This window comes from Etheostoma cragini, chromosome 14 (genome assembly GCF_013103735.1).
Source record: "Etheostoma cragini isolate CJK2018 chromosome 14, CSU_Ecrag_1.0, whole genome shotgun sequence".
Classification (NCBI taxonomy): domain Eukaryota; kingdom Metazoa; phylum Chordata; class Actinopteri; order Perciformes; family Percidae; genus Etheostoma; species Etheostoma cragini.
Window position 1 is genome coordinate 13,723,654 of NC_048420.1, and position 26,368 is coordinate 13,750,021.

Genomic DNA, 26,368 nt, shown 5'->3' on the forward strand with positions numbered 1-26,368 from the left:
CAGTTGTTATGTAAAACTAAAGAAACACGTTTGAACATATATAGTTTCATGACAACTGATAAAACTCAATCTACTGATGAAGACCGTGAGATACGGTCAAAAGTTCCGCAACAATCAAGTAAATGGACCTCGAGCTGAAATTGTTAGGCTGTTTCTGAGGTCAAAAATGAACTTTTTGCTTAGTCTGAACTTTGAATGTTTTTGTTGTTTGGGGTATATGGAAAGTATTTCCATGCTCGCATGAGAAATTTTACTGTAATATAATACAAAATATACTGATTTTGAGCAAATTTTGTTTTGCTCTTAGCTACAGGACGGAGCACAACTAATGAGGAGACAGCAATGAGTACTAGTCAGCAAAATAAAACCATAAAAATGGATGAAGAAGCAGGAGAGGCAACAGGTTCGGGGCGACCCCATCACTACTTGTGTCCGGACACTTAATAGGCTTGAGGCAGGATGTTTTTTTATTTTCATGTTCTACAGCATAACATTGTGTACAAAATGGAGTTAATATGATCGGAGGACAACATAGGAGAAACAGCACTGCATTGGATTATAGTACCTTGATTTCTCCCCTGCCGAGGCCACAGCACCAGTGTTTACATTATGCAAAGACAAACCTGGGTGCCTTTGAGAGCCCCTTAATGCTAACGTCATCTTTGTGCCATCGGCAGTGAATGGGATTAAGATAACCTCAGTACAACTAGCAACTAGTGAGTTCCTTACTGAAGAGATGGACAGGTTTAAGAATGGCAGCAAATATCCTTTTGAGGATTTGGATTTACCCTAAACAAGGGTGTGAGCTTATTTTGGCCAAATCATATTACTAGCTGCCTGGAGATGCCGCCATTTAAAATATCCAGTCTCGCCAAAACATCTCTATGATCTGAAATACAGTAGGGACTTGCACCTGGACAGAATCTGATCAGCCAGATTTCCCCAACTACCAATGAAGGAGATGGTCCGAACACAAACATGAGGCATCACAATAATGGAGAAAGGGCAGTTGTAAATGCATGGAGTTAAAAAAAAAATCTAGCCATTGATGTGTGGACCAACAAAAACCTCCTTGGACCCCAAAGTGTTGTTTCGTCAGGAGCTTGACAGGAAATCGCCACAGGCCATTTGATAATGTAGTGGAACTGCTTGGGTGGAAGGGCACTGCTTAGGGGGTTTGGGGGTGGGGGGGAGGTAGACCACCGTGCTTCAGTGGCAGCTCGCATACTTTGCCTGGGGCTCCTTCACATTTATACAGAGCGCAATCACACAGAGATGTCGATCAAACTAATTGCAAGAGGGCCTGCGCGGCTCCGGGAAAAGAGAAAGGGAAAATAAGAGTTTAGGTTTTATTCAACTGTTGATTTCTGCTTAGCAGCGCTGGGTGGGTGACGTGAAGGAGCTCCAGAAGGGAGCGTGCGATTCACACTCACTGAAACAAGCATAACAAGCTTGGCTTGCGGGGAGAATTATAAGCGGGTTCCCTCCTACAGTTACCCACCAACATTTCCTTCAGCAGAACATGAAAACAAAATGTATCAACAGCATATATATCCAGGTATATACTCTATATATATGAAAAAAAGAATCAGTCTTTTTTGCTTTGACTTTAAATTCTAACACGTTTTTTCTTTATGTATATATATAGATTTGTCTTTTCTTAAACAATTCACATAATACAATGGCAAATTAGTTCAGAGATAATCTAAATACTTCTCACTGAAGCATCAATGTAACGGCATGGAAGAAGCACAATTATTTTTTTTAAAGGTTGTACGGTACATTATTTCCTAACTCAATGTCATGGTTGAACCTGTCTTGTTCATAAGGTGGCAAATGTTATGACCAAGGTATCTGGTCATAAACTGGAGCTCAGAGAAAATACAAGAACTACATATGTACATGAACAGACAAAAAAAATAGGCAAAAGAAGAATTTTTTTAGTTGCGGAAGTACTGTATTGTATATTAAACAGGCGAGTATGGGCGTTTATTAGCTGGTGTTGGTTTTGAATAATTCTGGGGTAAAATGATTGTGTGTGTGCGTGACAGAAATGCCAAGATTTCATCGTGCAAGCAAATTTCATGTAATGCAGAGAGTAAATGCAGGAACAGAATCACAACGTGCCTGTTGATAGAAACATTTGTTGGATATTTCTATCAATTTCAGCACATTGTAATGAAGTAGGACACAGCCGCGGGTGACAAAAGAGTTGGGGCCATTTATCACAACAGAGTAAACATTAAGTCAAGTATTTGGTCATGTGATTTTGTTTCCTGCCTTTGAGACAACGAGCACGCTGGAATTCATATGAACACATTCAAATGACAAATCAGATTTTGTTTCACCAATCCCACTTTTGACCTCATAATTTACAAGGTTAGCTGAAGCTGGTGAAAGCTGGAGTCAAAACTTAGCTTGCATGTTGCCAAGTGAATAAAGTGTGCAGTGCACATCAAACAACAAAGGAGTGACCTAATTTAGTGCTTATAACTTATTAGACCCAACACTGTTGGAGCAAACATTGGTTCCAATAAGGGGAGTAGCAACTTATTTTTTTTGCTCTTACTTCCTTTTATAATAAGTTGGTAATGAAGGGGGCTAGTGGAAGATAGAAACGTTTTCACCTCAAGAAGTAACCACAAACATACCAAGTGCTCCATTACACACACGTACAGTGCAAGTGCCTCACTTTTGGTTTTCAGCCCTCCCCCTTTGGATCATCGAGATGCGCCTCTGTGGCGTACGTAAACACAAAGAGATTTTGTTCCCTTTGGGAATGTGTCAAAGTTGCTTGAGGAGGAGGGCAATCGGTCTCTCTGTATGTGGTGAAAGATGGTTATCTTTGTATGGCCTCCACGCTGCTGACTTCAAGCTTCCACTGCTGTCAGGAAGGTCTTTTAACACACTTTCTTTAGCAGGTGGTTGGTAAACAGTCTTGGTGTCACCAAAAGAGAGAAAAAAAAATACATCAACAACAGTAAACATGGTTAACACCTTTACAAAAACCAAATACATTTAGAATAAGATAAAGGAGTATTTGGTTGCAAAGTTGTCATGTGTAATGAAAGAGAAGCTATTGAGACTGTGCTGTATATAGTATAAACCCAAGCTGCTGGTTTTTGATTTCTTTAGAATCACATCCCTGATAAAACAAAGAAAAGGAATAAACTGGTTAAAAAAGCGACATAGAAAACAGTTCCCGCCTTCTGCGTTGATTGTAGGGGAATACCTGTGCTGTACCTTCCACGTGGTAAATAAATGGCATGGTCCATCTGCTTTTCCTGTCTGAAAAATGTATCTTTGTTGCATTGATCATTCTCCCTGGTTGTCTCTATTCCTCACTTTCTCAACACGTCAACCTGCCTTTCCCGACTCTGCTGTACATTCGCCCGGGGCTGTCAGGAGTGAAGAACAGGTGAGGAACCGGGAGAAGATGTGATGTCAGTGATAAAAGATCACCTCAAACAGTCCAGAAATAAAACAAAAGAGCTGAACAAGTTGAAGAAGCAACACAAACTGTGAGCTTTACCTCCATGCTTTTTACCTCCAGTCTTCAAAAACTGAATTCTTCTTTTGGATTAAAAAAAGTGAAGAATTCCTTTTTTTCTTTTGACAAAACATAAAAAAGCTTTTGGCCTTTTTTTCCGGACCCCTTCTTTGACTTGACCTCTCGTTTAGAAACCAGAGCTTTACAAAACATAGAAAGATGCAAGACTGAACATAACGTAAAAAACAAGAGAAATCTTTAGATCTATTTTTTCTTTACACTGTTTAGCTGCCCTGGGGTTTCCCAAAACTGGGAATGGCGAGGCAGTACTAGAAATCCTGGACTCCACTGTCTTTTGGTTCCTTCTACAGCTGGCGTTCAGTGAAGCGCGCGCGTGGTGGGGGCACGTCAGGGGCAGCGACGGCGTTTGACGGAGAGTTGTGATTTTGAGCTGAAGAAAACCGAATGCATGCAAAACGATGCCCCTTGCCCCTTTCTGTGGCGAAAGGCAGCAGTGGCCGGGGTGGTGCGCTGTGAGGTTGGTGGGGAGCGTTCAGTCGGTGAATCTCTGGCAGGCCTTTTTCCAGCGGCAGGCGGTGCACCACATGTCACGGTTCTCCATCCCGTACACCTTACGGCACTTCTTGCCCTCACCGCGCACCTTCCGACTGAAGAGAAAAAGAGATGAAACTGTCATGATGACGAACACTGTTAATTATTATCTATATTATCATGAGCACCAGCATCAAATTCGCAGAAACCTGTAGTTAGACATAGTACACACCAAACCTGTGGTAAAAAAACATTCCATTAAAACAAATCTAAATAGAATGTTTTTTTGAGTTGAGATACTTTAGACTAGTAATATATATGGTTGTTGAGAGTTAGATAGCTTTGGACAAAGGCAGGCTAGTGCTTCCGTTTCCAGTCATTATGCTAGGCAAAAGTAACCGGCTGCCGTACAGATATGAGAGTGTTAATCAAACGTCTTATCTAACTCAAGAAAGCAAATAAGTGCATTTCAAACTGTTCTCCCCAGATTTTTTCAGAGGAACATACTTCATTTTTTTTTAATTGCAGCTAAACTGCCATTCCACAACAAGGTCCTAATGTTGTAAATAGGAAACACCACATATATCATACATATATATCTCTGAAACAGCTCGGCTCCTTATTAAAAGTGGATTAAGCAGAACAGAGGCTGAACCGATTAATTAGGACTTCTTTTTAATTATTGGTCATTGAGCTGATTTTTGATAGTCAATATTTTTCACCTTTCAACCACACAGTGTTTTTCACTCAGCAAAGTTTATTGAAGTAGAAAATCATATTAGATGCATTGGCTTAACATGTTGTGCCTTGGTAATATCTAATACAAACCCCAATTTGTGAATAAAAACAGAATACAAATCCTTTTCAACCTATGTTCAACTGAATAAGCTACAAAGACAATATATTCAATGTTCAAACTGATAAACTTTATTGTTTTCTTTTAGTAAGCATGTACTGTAGTCCAACAGTTTTGGAAAGTTTCTCACATTACAATTGCAAGGAATGTTGGGATTTCATCATTTACAGTCCATAATATCATGAAAAGAGTCACAGAATCTGCAGAAATCTTTACACGTAAGAGGCAAGGCCAAAAGCCAACATTGAATGCCCGAGACCGGGTTCCCGGGGCCCAAGCTCATCTGGGATGGACTGAGGCAAAGTGGAAAAAGTGTGCTGTGGTCCAACAAGCCCATATTTCAAATTGTTTTGGGAAATCATGGACATCATGTCCTCTGGGCCTAAGAGGAAAAGGACCATCCAGATTGTCATCAGCGCAAAGTTCAAAAGACAGCATCTGTGATGGTATGGGGGGGGGGGGGGGGGGGGGGGGGGGGGGGGGGGGTGTTAGTGTCCATAGCATGGGTAACATCCAAGCAATGTCTTTTTTAGGGACATCCCTGCTTATTTCAGCAAGACAATTCCAAGCCACATTCTGCATGTCTGTTACAACTTCATGGCTTGGAAGTAAAAGAGAGCAGGTACTAGACTGGCCTGGCTGCAGTCCAGACCTGTCTCTCATTGAAAATGGGGGGCGCGTTATGCAGCATAAAATATGACAACGGAGACCTGGACTGTTGAGCAACATCAACAACAACATCATCAACATTAAGCAAGAATGGGAAAGAGTTCCAGTTACAAAGCTTTAATAATTAGTGTCCTTAGTTACCAAACGCTTATTGTGTGTTGTTGACAGAAAAGGGGATGTACCCCAGTGGTAAACCTGCCCCTGTCCCAACCTTTTTGGAATCATCGTAATCTGTTTTTATTAAGGTTTACACAACGTCCCAACTTTATTGCAATTGGGCTTTGTATGTGCATCCAGTTTGTTCGGCCTTTAATTAAAGCTAAAAAGGAAATGTCAGGTAAGACTTGGCGAGCAGTGAGGATCCCTTACCTGATGGCAGTGGTGGCTCTTGGAGGGGATGAGAGGACGGCGATGGTCTGGGAGCGCTGCTCGCCAAAGCCATGGCTTTTACTGGGGGACACCTAAAGAGGGCAGACAGATTTGGGATTACAAGAAGACAAATGTAACTACGTATGTGGCTGAGAATAAGTGCTTTGTCTTGCATGTGCATTAAAGATTCCTCACTGCGGTCCCGGTGAAAGTGACGGGCGGTGACTGCCAGGAGATGCTGAAGCTGTTGGTGGGAGTGAAGCTGGTGGAGGCGGAGCTAGTCGTGTTACTGCTGCTGGACGGGATGGACACTGGAGCCGTGGCCTGAGGTCAAAGGTCATAGTTCATACTCCAACGGAACAGTGTACGTTTAACAGTAGTGTTTTTATGGCCTCTCCAAAGCATGTTTCTCAAAACCTTGACTTTTAAATAATTTCATGTGTTTTTAACTGCTGTGTGGTTTGATAATTTTCACTTAATTTTTTTTTTAATGAAAACTGAGTTTCAAATAATTAATTATTTTTATTATTATTGGCAAAGCGGAAAAGAAACCCTGAAGGTTGTGTATCTGGTTTTAATTTTAAGAAAAGAAAAATCTTTGACAATTCTTCATTTGAACATTAGCCATGTCTAAGTTACTTTAAAACAACCTGCTCCCTGGAACTGAACTGTAAAAACAACTGAGCCTCATTTGTCCTTTTATTTTGCAGGAAAGGTCTTTAGGTATCTCACGTTGTAAAAACTTCTCAATTAAGCACTAATAACTTATATTGCTGTCAAAACATGCAACTACACACACATAGCCCTTACACTAATTGATGGGTTGTGTCATTAAACCAGCTACAAATAACTGTTCAAACCTGCTGCTGTGTGCCAATTTACCAAAACTGTTAGCACAGCTGCTAACGGGAGCAAGAGTGCATAAGTCGTTGTGCCATCAATACTTTTTTTGTAAACACTGTGACACATAATCAGGATAATGAGGACCCTGATAGTATTTTGTGTATTCTCACAAGTGTGTTGTGGTGTGTATATTGATTCAGAGAGTGCATTGATTGCGTGTGTTGTACACCGATCTTTATGTAGCCTGTGTGAGGGTGCGTTTATGTGTGTCTGTACATGTGTAAACTCCCTCGCGCCCTGTGGCCTCTCACCTGGTAGGCGTGATCCGTGTGGATGAGGTAGAGTGCGCTGGGCGCGGAGCGGCTGAGCGGGGTGGTGCCGCCAGCGTGAGGCTCCTTGGTGTCGGAGTACTGTGGAGGTCTGTGGGAGTCGGACAGCTGGCTGAGAGCCGGGAGAGGAGAGGGGGGAGGAGGAGGGGGAGAGAGGACGGACGGAGACACAGGGGACAGGCTGCTCAGCCCATCGGCCACCGAGTCGGTGTTGAGCTTGATCTCTGTGTAGTAGAAGTCCTCCTCGCCATCACTGCAGTCCGAGTCACAGTTACGCCTACAAACAGATTAAAACATATTAAATGGCCCTGTGAATTCGGATTATTCCACTCCATGTAGAATGTACAGCCAAATTGTCGAAGCGATCACACACGACCCCTGCTCTTCTTCAACATTAATGACATTCCCCCAACCGTACAAAACACCGTCATCTGCAGTTAACCAGCTTGGGACCTCAATTTAATCGAATGTCAGTATAAATGTGTTATTCATCCGATATCATTGTTCTCTGCTTCCAACCTCTCGCCAGGAGCAGGTTGGTTACCGTGGCAATAATTCAATTAGCCATTAATCTGCTGTTTTGACAATGAAGCTGGTTGGAGGGGTGAGTGATCAAAGTGAAAAAAAGCTGTTTTGGAGGTTTTGAGTGGACTGCAACTAAGGTAGGCAGTGTGTTATGTGTGAGTTGGTGTCTTGCCCCAGGTGGATGGTGCGGATGTGTCTCTGGATGCCAGCAGCGGTACTCAGCACCTTGCCACAGTTCTTCCACAGGCACTTGAACATCACCTTCATGGAGTTCTGCAAGAAACACACAGGTGCTCATGAATGGTTCGTTGTTGACAGAAATATGTGGTTGCCGTCAAGTCATGATTCCTTATACAGTAAAACATCCGTGTTCGGTTGTCGCTCTCATATTGACTTCCTTTAAAACCACAGAGTAAATGACAAGTAATCAGATGGGTACAGATCAACTCCCTGAGTTTTCTTTATGATATGTCCATCCAACTCATTCCCTCATTTAATTAAATCCATCTCTATATAAGAAAAGGTGAGGTATATCTGGTATTTTCCTCCAGGGTTGGTCAACCATCCTCATGTACATAATTTCATTTCAATTTCTTCCTCATTGTCAGGCAGGTAGGAGAATGTTTCAGGCTTCCCAAGTGACTGAATAACATACTATAATGGAGGCTCTCACATACTGGACATTTTAAGGGGTCAGTTTAGGACTTTATTTATCGATTAAATTTTTTATTTTAATATTTGTGTTTTTATTGTGGATTATAGAGCGGCAGCATCAAGTGAAGTCACTGCAAGACTGGACAGAAATGACAAACTAGATGGATAGAAGTGACACCAGTAGGTGCAATGAAAACTAATGGTTATTGTAGTCAAGGTTATCATTTTACTCAAAATGCTAATGTATAGATAACAAAATGAAAAGCGCTATGGATTTGAATATTTTGAGGAGGCTGGACAGGAAGCTTTTGAAGTGAAAATGCTGGTGTGTTTATTAATAACATAAAAAAACATACTCAAACAACAGGCACAAACTGAACATAGATAGATACAAAAACTGATTTAAACTAAGGCAAAATAACAGCAATCAAACATAACAGCAAGCTGCCACGTCCTTTCTATCTTCCCAATCTCCCAAAGGCCCTTTTAACCTCTCAGCTGCACCCAACTGGACCCTACCACCTGCATAGATGATTATAGGGTGAACTAAACTGAGAAAGCCGTAAACTCGGCTTTCTCATACTACGTATCTGAAAATACCATTATAATTAGATAGATCATTTACTGCTAATATTACTATTTATATATAGATATGTGCACCCACAACAATAGGCACCCCAAATATTATAAAAATGTCATCCACTGTAGAACTATCTATCTATCTATCTATCTATGTACCTATTGTTAAACACCTAAGGAGTGCTCAGCTACTTATGACCTAATTAGGCACACCTGCACGCACTCTCCTTAATTAAACTGGTGAGCAGCTGATCTACCCCCCCACATTACAGGCAGAACCATAGCAAAATACGATAAACCCATAAACCAAACAGGCCTATGTCAAATAATAATTTATCAATTAAACTAAAACATTAGATTGGAATTAAGAGATTAAACAGAAACAAAACATTGTACATTTTGGGAACATAGGCTAGTGAAATATTCCATTTCAATTCAATTTTATTTATAGTGATAAATCATAACAAGAGTTAACTCTAGACACTTTACAGATAGAGTAGGTCTAGACCACACTATAATTTTTCAAATACCCAACAATTCCAGTAATTCCCCCAAGAGCAAGCATTCAGTGTGACAGTGGTGAGGAAAAACGTCCTTTCAGGTAGGCGGTGTCTGACAGCGCCGGTGTGATAAACAGTGGCAATAATAGTCACAATAAAGGATAGATAAAAAGGCAGCCTTATCACTAACTCACTATGCTGGGAACTTCAGGATCTCTCTCAAAAACCCTCAAGTGGAACACAGATCAGATGCATTGCACAGAATTCTTTTGATTTGTACAAACTGATGCCCACAGCACACAACAGATGTATCAAACAGACTGAAGAATCGGGTGAGGTACAGTAGCCAGGATGTCCAGACTTGGGGAGTGAAAGTGATAAACCTGATGATTCTCTAGGTAGTTGGCATGCAGCATTACTGGGAAACTGGACAGCAACATATCTCAACATATCAGCAATAGCTCTCAAAGACATTCATTCACATGCTTTATTTTTCTATTTATAAAAACCGAAGTCTGTAGTATTTTTTTGTTAATATTTGACTATTGTTATAGTCATCCTAATGGAAAAGTGTGCCTTAAAAGAGGGCTGCATATTTGTAGTATATGTTCTGCTAAAGATAAATGTGGCTCATGTTTGTCGTGTCATATTGACAATGCTGTCAAACTTAAATTCAGTAAAAACTGTGAATATTCACTGTATACTATCAACAAAGGTATTAAACAACTTGAACTGTGTGAGGACTGCTCCTGTCTCTTTAACAGTCTAATGTAATTACACCACCGGCCTCCTAGCGAGACGGGACATTGTTTATCACGGAGCCTTGTGTGCTTTCTCCATGCTCTCCTGCTTACCTCACTCTGAGCCATTAGAAATGGTCTTATAGGCCTGTCCATCAAACTATTGTTGAGGGGGCTGATTTAATTTTAACAAGATGATTTTTTCTTCTTTAGTTTTCCTCCTCTTTTTTCAGAAACGCATTCACAAACAACAAGCATCTGTCCCCCGTGCATTGTTTTGTCTTTGGGTAATAAAAGCCTGTTTTGTGTGTCATCGAATGTGTGAGTGTGTTATTCCCTTTTAAATTTCAGTTAATTAAATGGGGAGCTCCAAACAGTATTGTCTTGCCAAGAGAGAAGCGAGAGCACAAGAGGAGCTTGTAGATGTGAAATTTATTTAAATTTGCAATTTAATGTGAAACCTTGGCATCGCTCATATAGCACGTGTGAGTGTGTGTGTGTGATTATGTAAGTCAACTACATTGTTATCCAAGCATATTAGGAAAAACAGTTTTTGTCTTCATCCACACTCTATTCTCTCTTCCCTTTTCGTGTTTGTGTACTTCCTGTTAGTCCCTGTTTTATTCTTCATCCATAACCTTCCTAGCTCTTTGTCTTTGTCTAGCGTCTTTGTGATAAGTGCCCAATTAATATAATATGATGTAGTGATGTGGAGATGATAGTATAGTATAGTATGTGGAGCTCACCCAAGAGCCTTTATTGATTTTAATAGGAAACATGAAGCCAGAAAGATCTTTATGTCTGCTTTTGCGAGTATGCCGTTACAGAGCGTCTGAATGTGCAGGCGGAGAAGTAATTATGAAGGACACACACACACGCACACACACACACAGAGCAAGGGGAGAGGAGTGCAAAAATGGAGAAGAAAGGTGGACACAGTGAAAGGAGGAATAGATGGAGGATTTGACAGCAATTCACAAGCCAGCAAGTAGGTGTGCTGATTATGAGTAAGAGATATAAAGTGGGAGAGAACAGCAATATTCATCTGAAAAAATAATAAATGGGAAACTGAGCTGTGGATGTGATGAGCTGTCAGTGGTGTGGAGAGAATGAGACAAGTCAAAAACATCAGCAAAGACATAACTAACACTGAAGCAAAAAGGCTGTGTGTCCTTTCCTGTCCCATTTTTATCTCTGCCAATCAAAGTCAGTCAGAGTCTAAACTGTATCCGTAACCTCAGAGGTTAATATGACGGTGTGTTACCTGCTGAAGGAGGGAATCAAGCAGCTCATGTACAGATCTGACAGCTTCTTATTAAGACATCTACCTGTTGGGAGAGGTGCTGTCGTTCCCTTTTAAACCCCTTTAACATGTCACTCTGACAGCTCCACATTGAATTAAAAGATATAACTGTTGTGACTGTTTCTAAACCTCCTAGGGCACAAACGGTTATGATCACAAAACTTTTTTTTTTATTTCACAGAAACTGAAGATTAAGGAAGTAAAAATGTTAGTTTTTTTCTGACTAAAGCCACTTAGACCTAGTCCATACCAAGATAGCTTTATCTGAAATGCATATTTGTCTCTTTGGTTTGGCCTTCTACAGTATCCACAATAAACCATTACTCACACTGCCTTTTCAAAGCCCAGAACAATCCTTTTTCACATTACAGGTTTTAGTCTGAACGGGAGAACATAGCTTTTGGAAACGTGAGCTTGACATGTTATTGGGCTTTTTAGCAATAATGTTAAGAAGACTTCCTGTTTGTCAATATAGCTGCTCACACAATAAAGGAGGTTTAGTAATTATCCTGCATTTACTTTTTGTGTTTTTCCGACATCTTAGTTGTTTGATGGATTTTTAGATTTCTGATGGTTTGTTTGTAAGGTGAATTTTTGGACAAACATCTTATGTGTAGATTGTTTTATGATAAACATCATGAAACAGTTATGTGATTGAGGTCTCAGTGCTGATGGCAGGAATTCCCGATGAAATCTGGTGTTTTGGTGTGGATGATGATTTTAAAATGTTCCATAATTGCACGTTTGTAGTAATTAGTTCTCCATGTCTATTTGTTTTTCAATAGTAGAAATGCCTTTACCTACCAATTCGTAGGGATTGGGATTTAGATTTGATAAAGATTATCCTGTAAAAGATTTGAATCATTATCACGAAGAATCACCTCTTCAAAATTATTATATATTGCTAAACATGGTTTTCATCAACAAATTCAAGCACCAAACGTCAATACTTTTATGGCAGCAAATTAAAAACTCATACTATTTTTGTACCAGATTTCGGTACCTGAGAGTGCATAATCGCAAGCTTATCTGTCCTTTCTGCATATTGACAGAGAGCGAAGCTTACACATACACACACACACGCACACGCACGCACAGTTGCAGACGGAGTAAACTTGGGCAAACTACGTCGGTGCTGTAGTTTTGTTGAAGTCACAGTGAGTCCCGGCAATGCCGACGAAGTTGTTTTAAGTGTGGTTACAGTTATTCAAGACTTCACGTGATATTATATTAATGGAGAGGCGAAAGCGGTTGTGGTGACGTTACACTTCGTCAGAGACAAGCAGGCACAACAGAGGTCAACAGTGGTTTTCAATGCCCTGACAACGATGTTGTAAGGCAAAGCACTTTTCCAGCAACAAGGCAAATAAATGGCATTCCTTTGCACTGAAGTTAGTTCCCCATTACGGTAGTTCAATGTTGACAACAGGGCAGTCACCAAGTTTATAGTTATATGTTTGTGTCATTATGCAGTTTGCACTAAAAAGTCACTGTTTACATTCCTTTGCATTTTAGTTAGTTCAATATTAGCCTGGACACAATGTAATTTGTTAATTTATTTGTTATTATTTATTATATTTTCATGTTGTGGAAAAAAGGTTTCGCATTTTTGTTTGCAAATTTTGACCGAGTTGGGATTGATTACAATCCTGAGTATGTAACTGGCGCACCCCTATCCAAAAGCACAACCAGTGTAATTAATGTTACTCTGAGTGAGCAGTTTTACCAAAATGTTTTGATTCACAATTAAGGTGGAAAATAGAAGTTATGTGTTTAATGTATTTGTGTTGATGTTAAAATGGATTTTAAAACATACGGTATCGGAATTAAGTCTCGTTAGGAACCAGTTTTAAAACGAAGGTATTGAAATTGGCACTGGATCTAAACATTTTGAACGAAGCCCAGTCCTACAGCTGACAACAGTCAAAAGGCAACAAAAAAAAAAGCAGCGACCGGAAAATTAACAAGCCACATCATTAGGCTATGAATCGATAATGGTCTCTCACTGGATCGATGCAGAATCGTCCCCGTCAGCATCGCGATGCATCGGTGCAATGAGTCATTATAAGACCCCTACTAATTCACCAAGATTGGTTTCAGAGTTTACAGAAGCAGAACTGGCCTTTGCCTTCAGCCTTCAAACTCAGATGTTGTCTAGCGTATTTACCTTGCGCTTGCGAGGGATGGGCTCATCAAAGAGCAGGCTGCTGCCGTCTTGCTCATCTAAGCTGGGGTCTTCAGGCCCTGCAGGACAGGATCCCACACCACCCACACTAGACACACGGAAGGGCTTGAAGCTGTCGGCCGAGAGAGGTGGAGAAGGTGTAGAAGGGTTGGACTGGTCACTAGGGGCAGACCAGCTCCAATAGCCCCCTGAAGAACTGTTGCTCGATGGGGTGAAGGGGCCAGCTGAGCCGTTGTCCTTCCACGAACCACTCAGACCTTCTAAGATGATGGGGGTGACCAGAAAGGGGATAGGGTGGAAGGGAAGGTGGAATAAAGGACAACAGGGAGAATAGGGTGAGGAAGAAAGGTCGATTATGGGAGTAAATCTAACAACAAATCCAATATATTGAGTCAGGTCTGTAGTTGATTCAACCACAGCAACATGTGTTGGTGTTCCTCTGTCCATGATGGGAGATCAAGACAGTTTAGATGGCTTTTGTTGCACTTCACACAAAAAACCTCCCAGCACTAAGGAAAAAAGTTTACCTTTTTGTTCTGTGCTTTCGCGGAGACACTTTCAAGGTCTTGTTTTTTTGGGGATAAAATAAATGTTTCTTTTTATTGTCAGCTACAAACGGCATTTCACTTTGTGAAGGATGAGGCTTAGGGAAACTTTGGAGGGTGTAAAGTGTGTATTAGAAAGTATGTATGTGTTCTGAGGGATGTGTGTGTGTGTGTGAGTCTATTGTGAGAGATTAAGAGTTAAGAGCAGACCTGCTTTCATTGGTTTAGGGAAGCTGCTTCTTGGTGGGGTGTCTCTGAATCTTTCTTTACAACTTGTCACATTAAAGAGGAAGTATCTCAGCAACATTTAGAAAGCTGTTCTGAAATACATTTGGCTATGTGGTACAGAAATACAAAAAAAGAAAAGAAAACACCTTTTAATGACAGTTAGAATTAATGCAGTTGAACAATCATATGGCAGACTATGAGAAATAAATGTCAACCACGATGCATTGCTTGATGCACTTTGCATTAGAACCTAGTGTGTGTACTGATGTAAATGCACATTGGATGATCTCCAACTTGTCTGCATGGGTGTGACATCTGTATAACTACATTCAAATAAAACTGTACAGTTGGTATTTAAAATCCATTTGCATCTGTGCAAGATGTATGGGATGTACATTTAACCACCAAGTACTGGGTGGGAAAGATCCAGACTAATTGTGCTCTTGTGTGGATTTGCAGAACTCATTGATAAGAGAATTCTAAAGTCCGTTTTATGGTTGTGCGGAGGCTCCACGCAGAGCTTTTGCCGTAGCCTACGTTAGTGGCCTGATGTTTTCACTCGTGCGCTGGTGTGTGCGTAGAGCCGGCATTTGTGTGTGTGTGTGTGTGTGTGTGTGTGTGTGTGTGTGTGTGTGTGTGTGTGTGTGTGTGTGTGTGTGTGTGTGTGTGTGTGTGTGTGTGTGTGTGTGTGTGTGTGTGTGTGTGAGGAGTGGGTGATAGCTTTGGAGCGAGCTGTGATGGAACAAAAAGGCTGGGCTTCTTTTTTTCATAATTATTCTGGAAGAAGGAAATGATACATCAAAGTTAAAGATTATGTCAAAGCATATTGTATTTGACAAAACCCACTGTGTCAAAAGGCCACCCCCCACTTACTCAGTTGTTAGCTGTAATACTCACCATTGACTTTAACAGGTGGACTTCTGACCAGGGGGCTGGTGGAGAGGGTTGTCAGCACCATGGCAGCCGTCACCTTGTCCATGTCCACTTCCTCCTCTGACCGTCTGTGAAAACACAACAGAAAAATAGAATTTTACTGAGCATACATTATCATTATATGCACACACAATACACACATATGCCAATGTATAAAGTTGGACATGAAGTGGGCAGCAAGAACACAGAATGTGTCTTCTTCCTTTCCCTCCAAATGTTTTCAGACAAGAATCAGGCCTTCTAGTTTAAATTCTCACTCATTTTTGCATTCAGCTGCAATGACTACAGTATATATATGCTAATTACATTCATGTTTTTCATTTAAATATGCTTTACAGGTGATTGATACAATTCCCAGATAGCATTGTACAGCTGAAATGCTGCTATACAAAATAAAAATAAAAAATAAATCCCTAAATCCCTGTATTATTAACACAAGCTCAGTGCTGTACAGCAAACACACTAGCCAATCCATTTGACAGACTAACTACACACACCACATATTTGTCTCTTCTAATTGGTGCGTGTCAAACACGTTATAGAACACAGTTGTCTTCATCCTCTTGTGTTTTGTTCCTGAGCAAGCAAGGCTTTGATTGTGTGTTGAAGCCAAATGGTCAAAGTCAATTCTATTACAATGATGAAATCTCCTGCTGCCTTGAAAAAAAAAAAACACATCAGCCATCACCAAGTTTTTACAAATACTAAGATCAAATGGTTTCACTGCATCTTAATTGGTTTAAATCCAATACAGGCAACACATATATTGAAATAAAGAACCCATCTTTTATTCTTCTTATACCTGGCAAACATCAAATAAATACCGACTTAGAAGCGAGCCGATACAAGTTATGTAAAATCTGTGAGATAATGCAACAATTGTTCTCTTCCATCAGCACATGTATCTGTAGTTACCACTCATCTACAGTACTCTTACACTGGTTGCAAGTGGCATGTAAAAACAAATCCTGTCCAACTGTTTATTAGATCCTTAAAATCAAGTCTGTCCTGGATAATGGCTGATTCGTTCTAATAAATATGCACAGCAAGAACAATTTCATAAAGCAGTAAAAGCCCACTGAGATTACAGATGTGAGAGTGAATCTAGAAACCTGCATCTTCCCAATTTAACGACATTTCATCTAACATATAATGAAATAATTAAAAAACAAAACAATAAAATCATGTAATATCAAGAAAAGTGGCCTTACAAGTAACCACAATACCCAACACTCAGGAACACAATGTCGGTCACAAGAGGGCTTGGGCTGTGATCACTACACTCACTGCATCTGTGTTGTAAGGCAGAAAAAAAACCATCCTATGACAGGATACAAACAAAAGGCAAAAGGCTCCTCAATCGTGTTGCACTCTGGCGCACATCCCACTGTAAGCATGACGGGAAATGGGAGACATGTGTCACTGCCCCTTTCACTTGGGAAACAATTCACACCCCAACAGGACATGACCCAAAGCATACTGTACAATCAAAAGCAACAGCAGACAGGCTTAAGAAAAACTGCGTGAAACGTGTTGAGGGGCCCAGTCGAAGCCCGGTCGTGACTCCCCAGGTTTATTTTTAGAATAGCTTTGAGGAACAGATGCTACCCATCTAATTTGAACAAGCTTAAACAAATCTAGTGAAAAGGAAAGTGCCTGAATCCACATGTGTCAAACTAACAAAGATGTGCTGACAAATGTTATTCCCCAAAGTAGTCCCTCAATTAGGTTTAAATGAGACATTTCTGACTCAATAATGATTCTAAGGACACATCACTATGTTTTCTTAGTAGATACATCTCATCAAACACTTGGTGGAGTATTCATTATGGATCATGTTCTATCTAACCCACTCTGAATCTACCATGTCTAGAGTAAACCTTTTCCATAATAGGTAACACGGGCGGTAGAGAACAAAGCACAGGGAAGCAGAGCAGCTCTTACTGTTTAGGCAGTTGAATTGAGAACAATTTCTTTGATGTTTCCTTTTTCTTTTTAACTGCAACGCTCATTGGCCAGAGTTGACACTCGTCCTAAAGAATTTTGAAATACATACTTATGACTCCTCACTTCTAGATTTTTAGATAATTTATTTACTGTTTAGTTGTCTAAACATTTATATTAAAGATAATAGATATGCGGTCCTATATCTATAGAAACAGCATGGCACTGGGTAACAAATGAAGAGAGATAACTTTATTATAATTTTGATTCAGTTGTAACAGATTAGTGATCTGATACAAGCTGGATAATGTTAACAAGAAACTATTATGAGACCGCAGCCCTTGGCTGCATGTCATCCCCTCTCTCTCCCCCATTTCCTGTCTATCTGCACGATCTAATAAAAAAGATTTTAAAAAAGAATAATTATAAAAATGTTGCACTGTAGTTAAAGTTTTGGACAAACTCTAAAACGTTAGCATCATTTTAAATAAATTGCATTTTCAACATTAATGTAAAGCCATTAGAAGTGTATTAACTTTAAGGCAAAATGGAGATTGTTTTCCCCTGTGAGAGCTAACAAAGAAAGAGCCTCAGCCTCCATTAGCTGAGTCTAATTTATTACCCTTTCGACTGTTGTATATGATGTCATTACAGCCTCCACATAAATCAAGAAACGAAGCTGCGCACAACTGCCACTTTCACCCATAACCCCCCACCCTACGTCGCCGTAAAACAACTTCCTAGTCACCTTGGGAGGCCATCGTGTGACTGTAGATATCAACTCCATGGCAACTGAGACAGACAATAAATAGTGGGTGCTTTGTCTATCTTGAAATATGAAAGACTAAATCTAAAAAAAACACATTAGGAGGACTAATAATTAGGATGTGATTTATGAGAGGGAGAGGAAAAGAGAGCGGGAAGGGGAACTTCCCCAAATTACATTTGCCATTAGTGGTCTTATCAAACTTAGTTTTGGTCCAAGTGCTTATTATGGCTATAATTAACACACACCAAGAGCATGTGTGTGTGTATGTGGTGGACAGACACATAAAATGCATGATGTGACAGTAGACGTAGCAGAAGGGTTAATGGATGGATAAGTTCTGATAAAACGAGGTTCATACATTGGCATGTTTGTGTGTCGCTCGTATGCACATTTTTATATTCTTACTTCACAAACTTGCTTTCAACACATCCTGATATCAGACCCCTGAGCCTTTTTATAATCATGTTAGTATAGCTTAATCACCAAAAAAATGAAGTAAAGAGCTTGTTTACTAAAGCTCTTAAGACAATCATTCAAGAAGAAAACATACTCTGCAGTTTGTGTACATTCAATCTGCTGATATGGCCTGTGTTTCAGGCTACTGCCTTAACAAGGTGTGGATGAGCAGACTAACCTTGTCTTTAATTGTGTCTTAAAATGTATAGATATCTATTTAAAAAAAAATTAAACATTGTCTGATCATTTAATAGCCTTGACCGAGCTTGAATTCGACTTTGGGATACACCCCTGTGAGGGTGTGGAGATACATAAAACAACAGCTCCCTCTTCAGGGGTTCTGATGAGTTAAGTGGGAGATTTGGCTGTGTGTGTGTGTGTGTGTGTGTGTTTGTGTGTGTGTGTGTGTGTGTGTGTGTGTGTCAAAGTCTCGACAGTTGTGGGGGGCGGGTGGCAGTGTCTTGTTTCAAATTAAACACTGGGCAGGGAGGGAGACAAAAACAGGGGATCAAGTTACTGTGGCCATGTAAGTTTGACATGTAGATGTTATTGTGATCCAATGAAATGTGGGCCTGTTCTGGATGGACAAATTGCAAGAGGGTGCAATTATATATATTTATATGCGCGCACACACACACACACACACACACACACACACACACACACACACACACACACACACACACACACAGTACAGTAAGTTTGAACACACCTTATCATTCAATGAGTTTCCTTTATTTTCATGACTGTTTACATTGTAGATTACCCCTGAAGGCACCAAAACTACGAATGAACACATGGGGAATTACGTAGTTAACAAAAAAGAAGTGTGAAAGCCACCTGAAGGGTTTTCACTTCACAGTTGTGCCTTGTCAGGGTTAATTAGTGAAATTCGTTGCCTTATTAATGCGGTCGGGACCATTAGTGTTGTGCAGAAGTCAGGTTGATACCCAGCCAACAGGCCTATTGGACAACTGTTAGAATTCATATTATGGCAAGAACAAATCAGATAAGTAAAGAGAAACGAGTGGCCATCATTACATTAAGAAATTAAGGTCAGTCAGTCCAAAAAATTTAGAATTATAAGTAGGATAGAAGGATAAGTTCATCCGAGTCACCAGCCTCAGAAATCGCAAGTTAACAGCAGCTCAGATTAGACACCAGATGAAAACCACTCAGAGTTCTAGCAGCAGACCCATCTCTAGAACAACAGGTAAGAGGAGACTGCGAGAATCAGGCCTTAATGGTCAAATAGCAGCTAGGAAACCACTGCCGAGAGGCAACAAGCAGAAAAGATTTGTTTTGGCCAAGAAACACAAGGAATGGACATTAGACCAGTGGAAATCTGTGCTTTGGTCTGATGAGTCCAAGTTTGAGATCTTTGGTTCCAACCGCCGTGTGTTTGTGCAACGGAGAAAAGGTGACCGGATGGATTCTACATCCCTGGTTCCCACTGGGAAGCATGGAGGAGGAGGTGTGATGGTGTGGGGGTGCTTTGCTGGTGACACTGTTGGAGATTTATTCAAAATTTAAAACACACTGAACCCGCATGGCTACCACAGCACCCTGCAGCGACAGGCAACATCCCATCCGGACAGCATGGTAACAGGGTAATGACCCCAAACACACGCCAGGCTGTGTAAGGGCTATTTGACCAAGAAGGAGAGTGATTGAGTGCTGCGCCTCCACAGTCACCGGACCTGAACCCAATCGAGGTGGTTTGGGGTGAACTGGACCGCAGAGTGAAGGCAAAAGGCTATTACCCTTAATATACCTAGAAAACCATCCCATGTTCACTTCTTTGAACTTAAATGCTTAAAAACTGAATTTAAAGATTCCCGAAAATGAACTCAAGGGAATCTTTAAGTGAAGCCACAGTATCTATAAATCTTGCCTTTGAAACAAATAATTGGTCAGTGCTTATCCTGGTACAGCATTTGGCTGCCAGCACACCACAACACCCCTCAACTTAAAGCTAATGAGAGGAAACTTCTGCCCAGGGTAAACAAAATAATCGAAGGTCAAATTCTTGACAAGTTTAGATACACAACACATTTTAAAATTGAAATCTTTCTTACAAACCCCTTCTCCAAACTAATTCAAACTAAATTGGCCAGGGTAAATCTTAACACAGACAAACAGGCATGACCCCCTCGTAGCTTTTTTTGTCACCCATCACCAACAATCAGTTATAATGAAGACAGCTGAAAGGTGCAATGAGTTATGGGAATTCCTTGGAAACAGAGGCCAATGCTGCCCAGCACACCCCTCACTCCTACACTCTTCTGTCTGTCGTTTTCTCCTCTTCCTCCCTGCACCCCTGCTGGACTAACTTTAAACTCTCTCTGCCTCTCTCACCCTTGCTCACTTTCCCTCCCACACTTTGAGTTTCTTTCAATTTTGTTGGTGCAATATCCTACTATGAGCAAAGTGAGTGAGCAAGACAACACCAAGGAGTGTGTGTGTGTTTGTATGTGTGTGTGTGTGTGTGTGTGTGTGTCCGTCTCTTTTATGGTGAGCAGTACAGGGAGGTCTGCTCGTTCATTACAGTCACTGGACTATGACTTTTATTTCCTCCACAATAGGCTTCTATAAATCAGAAAGCGCCTCCTATACCATGTTCTTATCTGATCTCCCACTCACTCTCTCACACACACACACACACACACACACTTTGTCTCACTATCTGTAAGGTTATCCCTAGCCCCTTTACCTAACCTTAACCATCACAACTAAATGCCTAACATTAATCCCTACCCTCACCCTAACCATAACCTAATTCTAATCCTTATACTAAAACCAAGTCTTAACCCTTAAAAAAAGCCTTTTAAAAGTTGTTGGGTCCAGCATTTTGGCCCCACAAAGCTATCTGGACCCCACAAGTATCCTGTTTTCCTAGTTTTTGGACCCCACGAATGTAGTCAAACTAGAACACATAGATGCGATGTGAGCAATTGTAGAATATGATTTGCCAAAAAATCTGTACTCGTATTTTTTTTGTTTTTCCACTTCAGTCACTTTTCCAGTAGAACCACAACTCAGAGATTACAACCTCTCGAATCTGTCGCTGCAATGTGCTCCCTGGCATCAGAGAGTGGCGAGTCTCCGCCCTTGACTTTTGCAACACTTCTTGCGATACATTTGGTGCAAAACTAATTTGTGACTGTGGACTTAGTCTGTGGAGCTCTGAGCCAACAGGACGGCCGGGGACAGCAGGGTTTCTATTGCCAGATGAGGGACAACTCTGTACGCTTATTTATGTAGCATGAAAGCTAGCGTTAGCTAACTAGCATCCAGCTTGCTTCTAAATACTGAAAATAACGTCAAATTACCTCAAGACTTTTAACAGTCAAACTGAAACACTGGCGTTGAGCCCCAGGTCTTGGAGCCGCGGACGGACTGCCATCAGTGGGTATAACGCGTGTCTTTTAAATTAAAATGTATTTATTTATAAGTGTGCTGGTTGGTTGTTTAGCAAACGCTAGACTTTCCGCTGTGTGATGTAAGAGAGCACATTGCAGCAACAGAGTCGAGAGGTTGTAATCACTGTGTGAAAGAAAAACAAAAAAAGAGGAAAAAAAAGAGTACAGATTTTTTTCTACAAGCTCTCAAATCATATTCTACAAGTGCTCACATCGTATCTACGCGCTCTCGCGTTTTGCACCATATTTAACTTTATAGAAAACATACATCCCAAAAACTGTTTTTCTACCAAAGCTGACAAACATGCAAATGGAAATATTACAGAATTGTGTTGCCTATTTAATTTCTTGTAAGGCGTGTATGTGTGAATTCTAGACCTACACCTATGACACACGCAAGGGTATATGTGAGGTTTGCACAGGTGCTGCCGACAGCTGCAGACCGGTGTTTGCCATATTGTAAAGCTGAGCACATGGGTTATGAGAAGGGGACATTTTATGGATGCATTACGAGTTTTACTGCACATGAAGGTGATGTCCAAAATAAATTATCGTGCTTAGTGTCGTCTCTTGGTTTCAATAGCCACATTTTATGTATTTCTGTACTGATAATAAAAGCACAATCTGGCTCCTGTTGTGGTATATACTGGCACTATATGGTTAACATTCATTGCTGGCAAATATGGTTTCTTCATCTGTGGTAACATTTTTTCAAACTGATCAGTAGCCACACTAACAGCATGGCTAGGGAAGCCAATGTTGGTCTTTCGACTGGTTGCTCCACCATTGTCCAGACACAACAACAATAAACATCTCAACAACTGGTAGATAGATGTCGAACAGACATTTATGATCACCAGAGGAAAAAGCATATTGAATTTTGTGATCCCCTGATCTTCCTCTGGCGCCACCATGAGGATGTGTGACAACTGTTAATAGATTGTCTATGTTGAACTGTACAGAGAATTGCTTATTAACTGTGTAAGATGGGTCGTTAAGTTTACGTTCACATGCACATAATATTTTGGATTTTGCCCTTATTCTGAAAAAAAGACAATATTCTGACTAAGCTGTTTACATGGCTAATGAGAGTGAATATTCCACTAATTTTCTAGTTTAAATGTAGCCGTGCAAACTAAAAAAATTTTTTTTTCCCCAGAGGTGTTATACTTGTACGACTGTGCAAACATAGCCTGCCACTTTTATTCCTTCAACCAGCTTCTTAAAAAAGTTGGCGTAGCGATGTGTGCACATATCCAAAAGCCTATATCCAAGTCTCTGATAATGTTTAAAAGTAGCTGTGTTTCTCCTTCTTATCGGGTCTGCAGCCTTGCAAACTGTTGGCTTGTTGGTTTATGTACAGCAACCATAGCAACGCACAGAACAGACCACAAGCCTACTATACGTAAAACATATGTAAAGCCCTGATTGAGACCCGAGACGCTTATTCTGAATGCAATGTATGCATGTCCAAAGAATGCTTCATAAACCCACATAATACCGGAATATCCCACGTCTTAATCCAAAAATCCTAGTCGAAAAAAGGCCTTATTTGGAATATACAACCAGAATATGGTGTTTATATGACGTGTATCAAATAGTGGAAAATTGGTGTGCATGTAAACGTACTCATTGAGATTCAATGTTATTGCTGAAAGTAGGGCTGGAACAGTATGGATTTTTTCTTACCGTCGTTGAAAAGTAAGAAATTCTCGTGATAGCGCGGTGTATGCCTGCACGAGTCAGGGAAAAATATGAATCACAATTTTTTAGCTTCGAAACGATTTTCTCCCACTATTTATTTTACAATGTTTATTGCACACCTGAACCATGAGAGTTTTTTTTGGCACCTATATCACATTGCGCATCACCAAAAGCCTGCAAAAATAGAGGCACCTACTATACAGTCCATGTTTAAAACTAACAGAAGAAAGTAGTAGCGTTTGTGATGCAGTAGGCTCATAAAATTTTATAAGAATCAAAATTTCTTTAAAAAAAAAAAAGTTATTTAAAAGTTAAATTGTGAACAGGGTGAATCAAAGTCGTGATTTTATAACGATTAATCGTGCAGGCCTAGCGCAGTATACCGCAACCCCCTTAGAAAAGTAGCGCACGTTAGAACAAGAATGGCAGGGTGCATTAAGTGAGCGACGTTCAAGGAGGGCGGTGACGAGCTCAGACCCGCGGTAGGCGTCAAGTGACCATGGTATTGTGGTGATGCGGTAACCATCCCAGCCCTAGCTGAGAGCCACGCTGCATCTGCCTTTGCTAGAAGTTAATTAGCTGATTATGCATTAGCATGTTTTAGCTGTTTGCCCCTCTCTCTAGCTGTCCTGTAAACACACAGCAGCACACACACACTTGGGCAAAGGACACAGAGCTTCATACAGAAACCTTTTCACACAAGTAACCACCAGAATGTGCAGATGTAAACAGACACAGAGCGTCCACTAGTCCTGTTTGCACTCTCACACAGACACTTCTTAATGAATGCCATGTGGTAATAGCAAAGCAGGGCGTGGCATACAGTAGCTGGGCATGGAGCCAAAGAACCTTTGTGTGTTACTTCTTCATGTATCTGCAGACAGTCACAGCTGTACAGTAGTAGACACACTGATTAGTTTCAGATCAACAGCAGCGTGTGGTTATATTTTCACGTACTCTATATCCTTGTTGTGTTTAGCCTTTGTCCTTTTCTACAGAGATTGTGTGAGATATGTTTCGCACTGTAAGTGGATAAATAAGTCAACACTGACTTGACCTGAATCAGTTTCTACTTCTCTTCTCACTTTTCTAATACAAAGGAAACCCTAAAAAGAGGCATGCCTTACTGTTTTGTTTCCAACACCTTGTTAACTTTCTTAGTGTGAATGGATAATTTGAAGGTAAACATCTCATGACATCAGCCAGACTGCACATAGTGACAGGTTAATAGCTTTGATGCAGGCATGGTTATATGTATGAGGGATCGTCAGGTAGAGTGTGTATATAGGGAAAGAGCTGCACGGCAGACCCCCCCGGTCTTCAGTGGGTAAATGTTTGTGTGTGTGTGTCAGGTTGATGTATAAAAAGTCCTGATTTCTTTTCATTGTACATCCATAAAGACAGTTCACCCCTTGAGCAACAGAGATGAAGGCAAATGTTCACCCGCTCTTTTTGCTGCACTTTACCTTTTAATATGATTTTTGATTGACACAAACATATATGCTTTAGTGGTGTGCCCTAGATTTGCACTACAGGTCGGGGTTCCTGCATACATTCTACCCTTTGGGCTTGGGGTGAACACACACACACTGGGAGTTTATGCCCTAGATTGGGCCTATAGGTTGGAGGTCCCACTTATGCACTCAAGTAATCGTGTGACTGCCATTGTTGCTTTTCGCAGAGCAGAATCTACCTATGAATCTACCCAGAAATCAAATAAGAAATTGAATAAGAAATGCCATGTTGTCTCCTCTTCTAAGGCTCAAATTATGTACGTACATCAGCAGCTTAAAAAACAGTGAGAACTACAGTTTAGATATATTTGCTACTTGACCTTGTGCACTCTGCCACTGTGAAGTACAATAAGAAAACATAGATGTTGTCCAGATAGGTCGGGGTTTAAGATGTTGATATTCAGTTTATGTGTGGAGTAGTCAGACCTCACTCAACAGTTCTGCGACTAAAGATATAACAATGGGTGTGATAAGTTTAACACACACACACACACACACACACACACACACACACACACACACACACACACACACACACACACACACACACACACACACACACACACACACACACACACACACACGCAAACACACACACACACGCGCAAACACACAAAGTGATGGGCTTACCCTGAATTGATATTGCTTTATGCCCTAATGAGCAAAGGGAATACATACGATCTCACTGCTCCAAGCTACTCATTTGGCCTAATGTGTGTGTGTGTGTGTGTGTGTGTGTGTGTGTGTGTGTGTGTGTGTGTTTTAGGCCAAATGTGTCACTTTCTGTAAAATGTTTAGGTTTCTGCATGCAAGTATCTACAAGTATGAATGCTTGAAAACATGCCTGCAAATGTGGATGAATGTGTGTGAGTGAGTGAGAGTCGGTATGAGCAGTGAGGGGGTCGCCCACAACAAAGGCAGCAGCCCAACCCCCTCTTCATCCCTCTTTTTCCTCCTTTACTTTTCTTCTCTCTCGTTCCCTATGTCCTTCTACCCCCACCCCTCGTTCACTTGTCCCCTACCTCCATGTCTCTCTCCTCTCGGGTCAACACTGTTCATCCATGTGATGCATTGCTAGCTTAAAGAAAGGAAGTGGCTAAAAAAATTAGGTATCCGAGTTCTGGTTCAGAAAAGGAGTAAATGAAGAGCCTTTGAGTTTAGCTGGGAAAGCAAACATCCGAGGACCTCTTTCTCTGTGTCTCTGTTACGCCCTTTTTCCTGCCGTGGTATAGCATGATTTGTTTGTGTTATGGCTGACG

At 40.8% G+C, this 26,368-nt stretch overlaps 1 protein-coding gene and 1 long non-coding RNA gene across 4 annotated transcripts in view; one reads left to right on the forward strand and one right to left on the reverse strand.

Moving 5' to 3' along the window:
• Positions 1-444: 444 nt before the first annotated feature.
• The window catches only part of znf704 (zinc finger protein 704), a 47,917-nt gene continuing 21,993 nt past the window's right edge, over positions 445-26,368 (reverse strand). For 2 of the 3 annotated variants that reach the window (XM_034891145.1, XM_034891143.1), the window contains exons 3-9: positions 15,265-15,368; positions 13,577-13,854; positions 7,806-7,906; positions 7,091-7,385; positions 6,132-6,260; positions 5,937-6,028; positions 445-4,158 (exon numbers count right to left, since the gene is read on the reverse strand). In XM_034891145.1, the coding sequence (XP_034747036.1) occupies positions 4,044-4,158; positions 5,937-6,028; positions 6,132-6,260; positions 7,091-7,385; positions 7,806-7,906; positions 13,577-13,854; positions 15,265-15,368 (1,114 nt within the window). In that variant the 3' untranslated portion in view covers positions 445-4,043. The remainder of the gene's footprint in view (positions 4,159-5,936; positions 6,029-6,131; positions 6,261-7,090; positions 7,386-7,805; positions 7,907-13,576; positions 13,855-15,264; positions 15,369-26,368) is intronic. The other variant, XM_034891144.1, reaches the window with a different exon arrangement.
• LOC117956222 lies at positions 12,394-13,232 on the forward strand. The gene is made up of 3 exons (XR_004659206.1): positions 12,394-12,408; positions 12,802-12,804; positions 13,130-13,232. It is a non-coding gene; the product is annotated as an uncharacterized LOC117956222 (long non-coding RNA).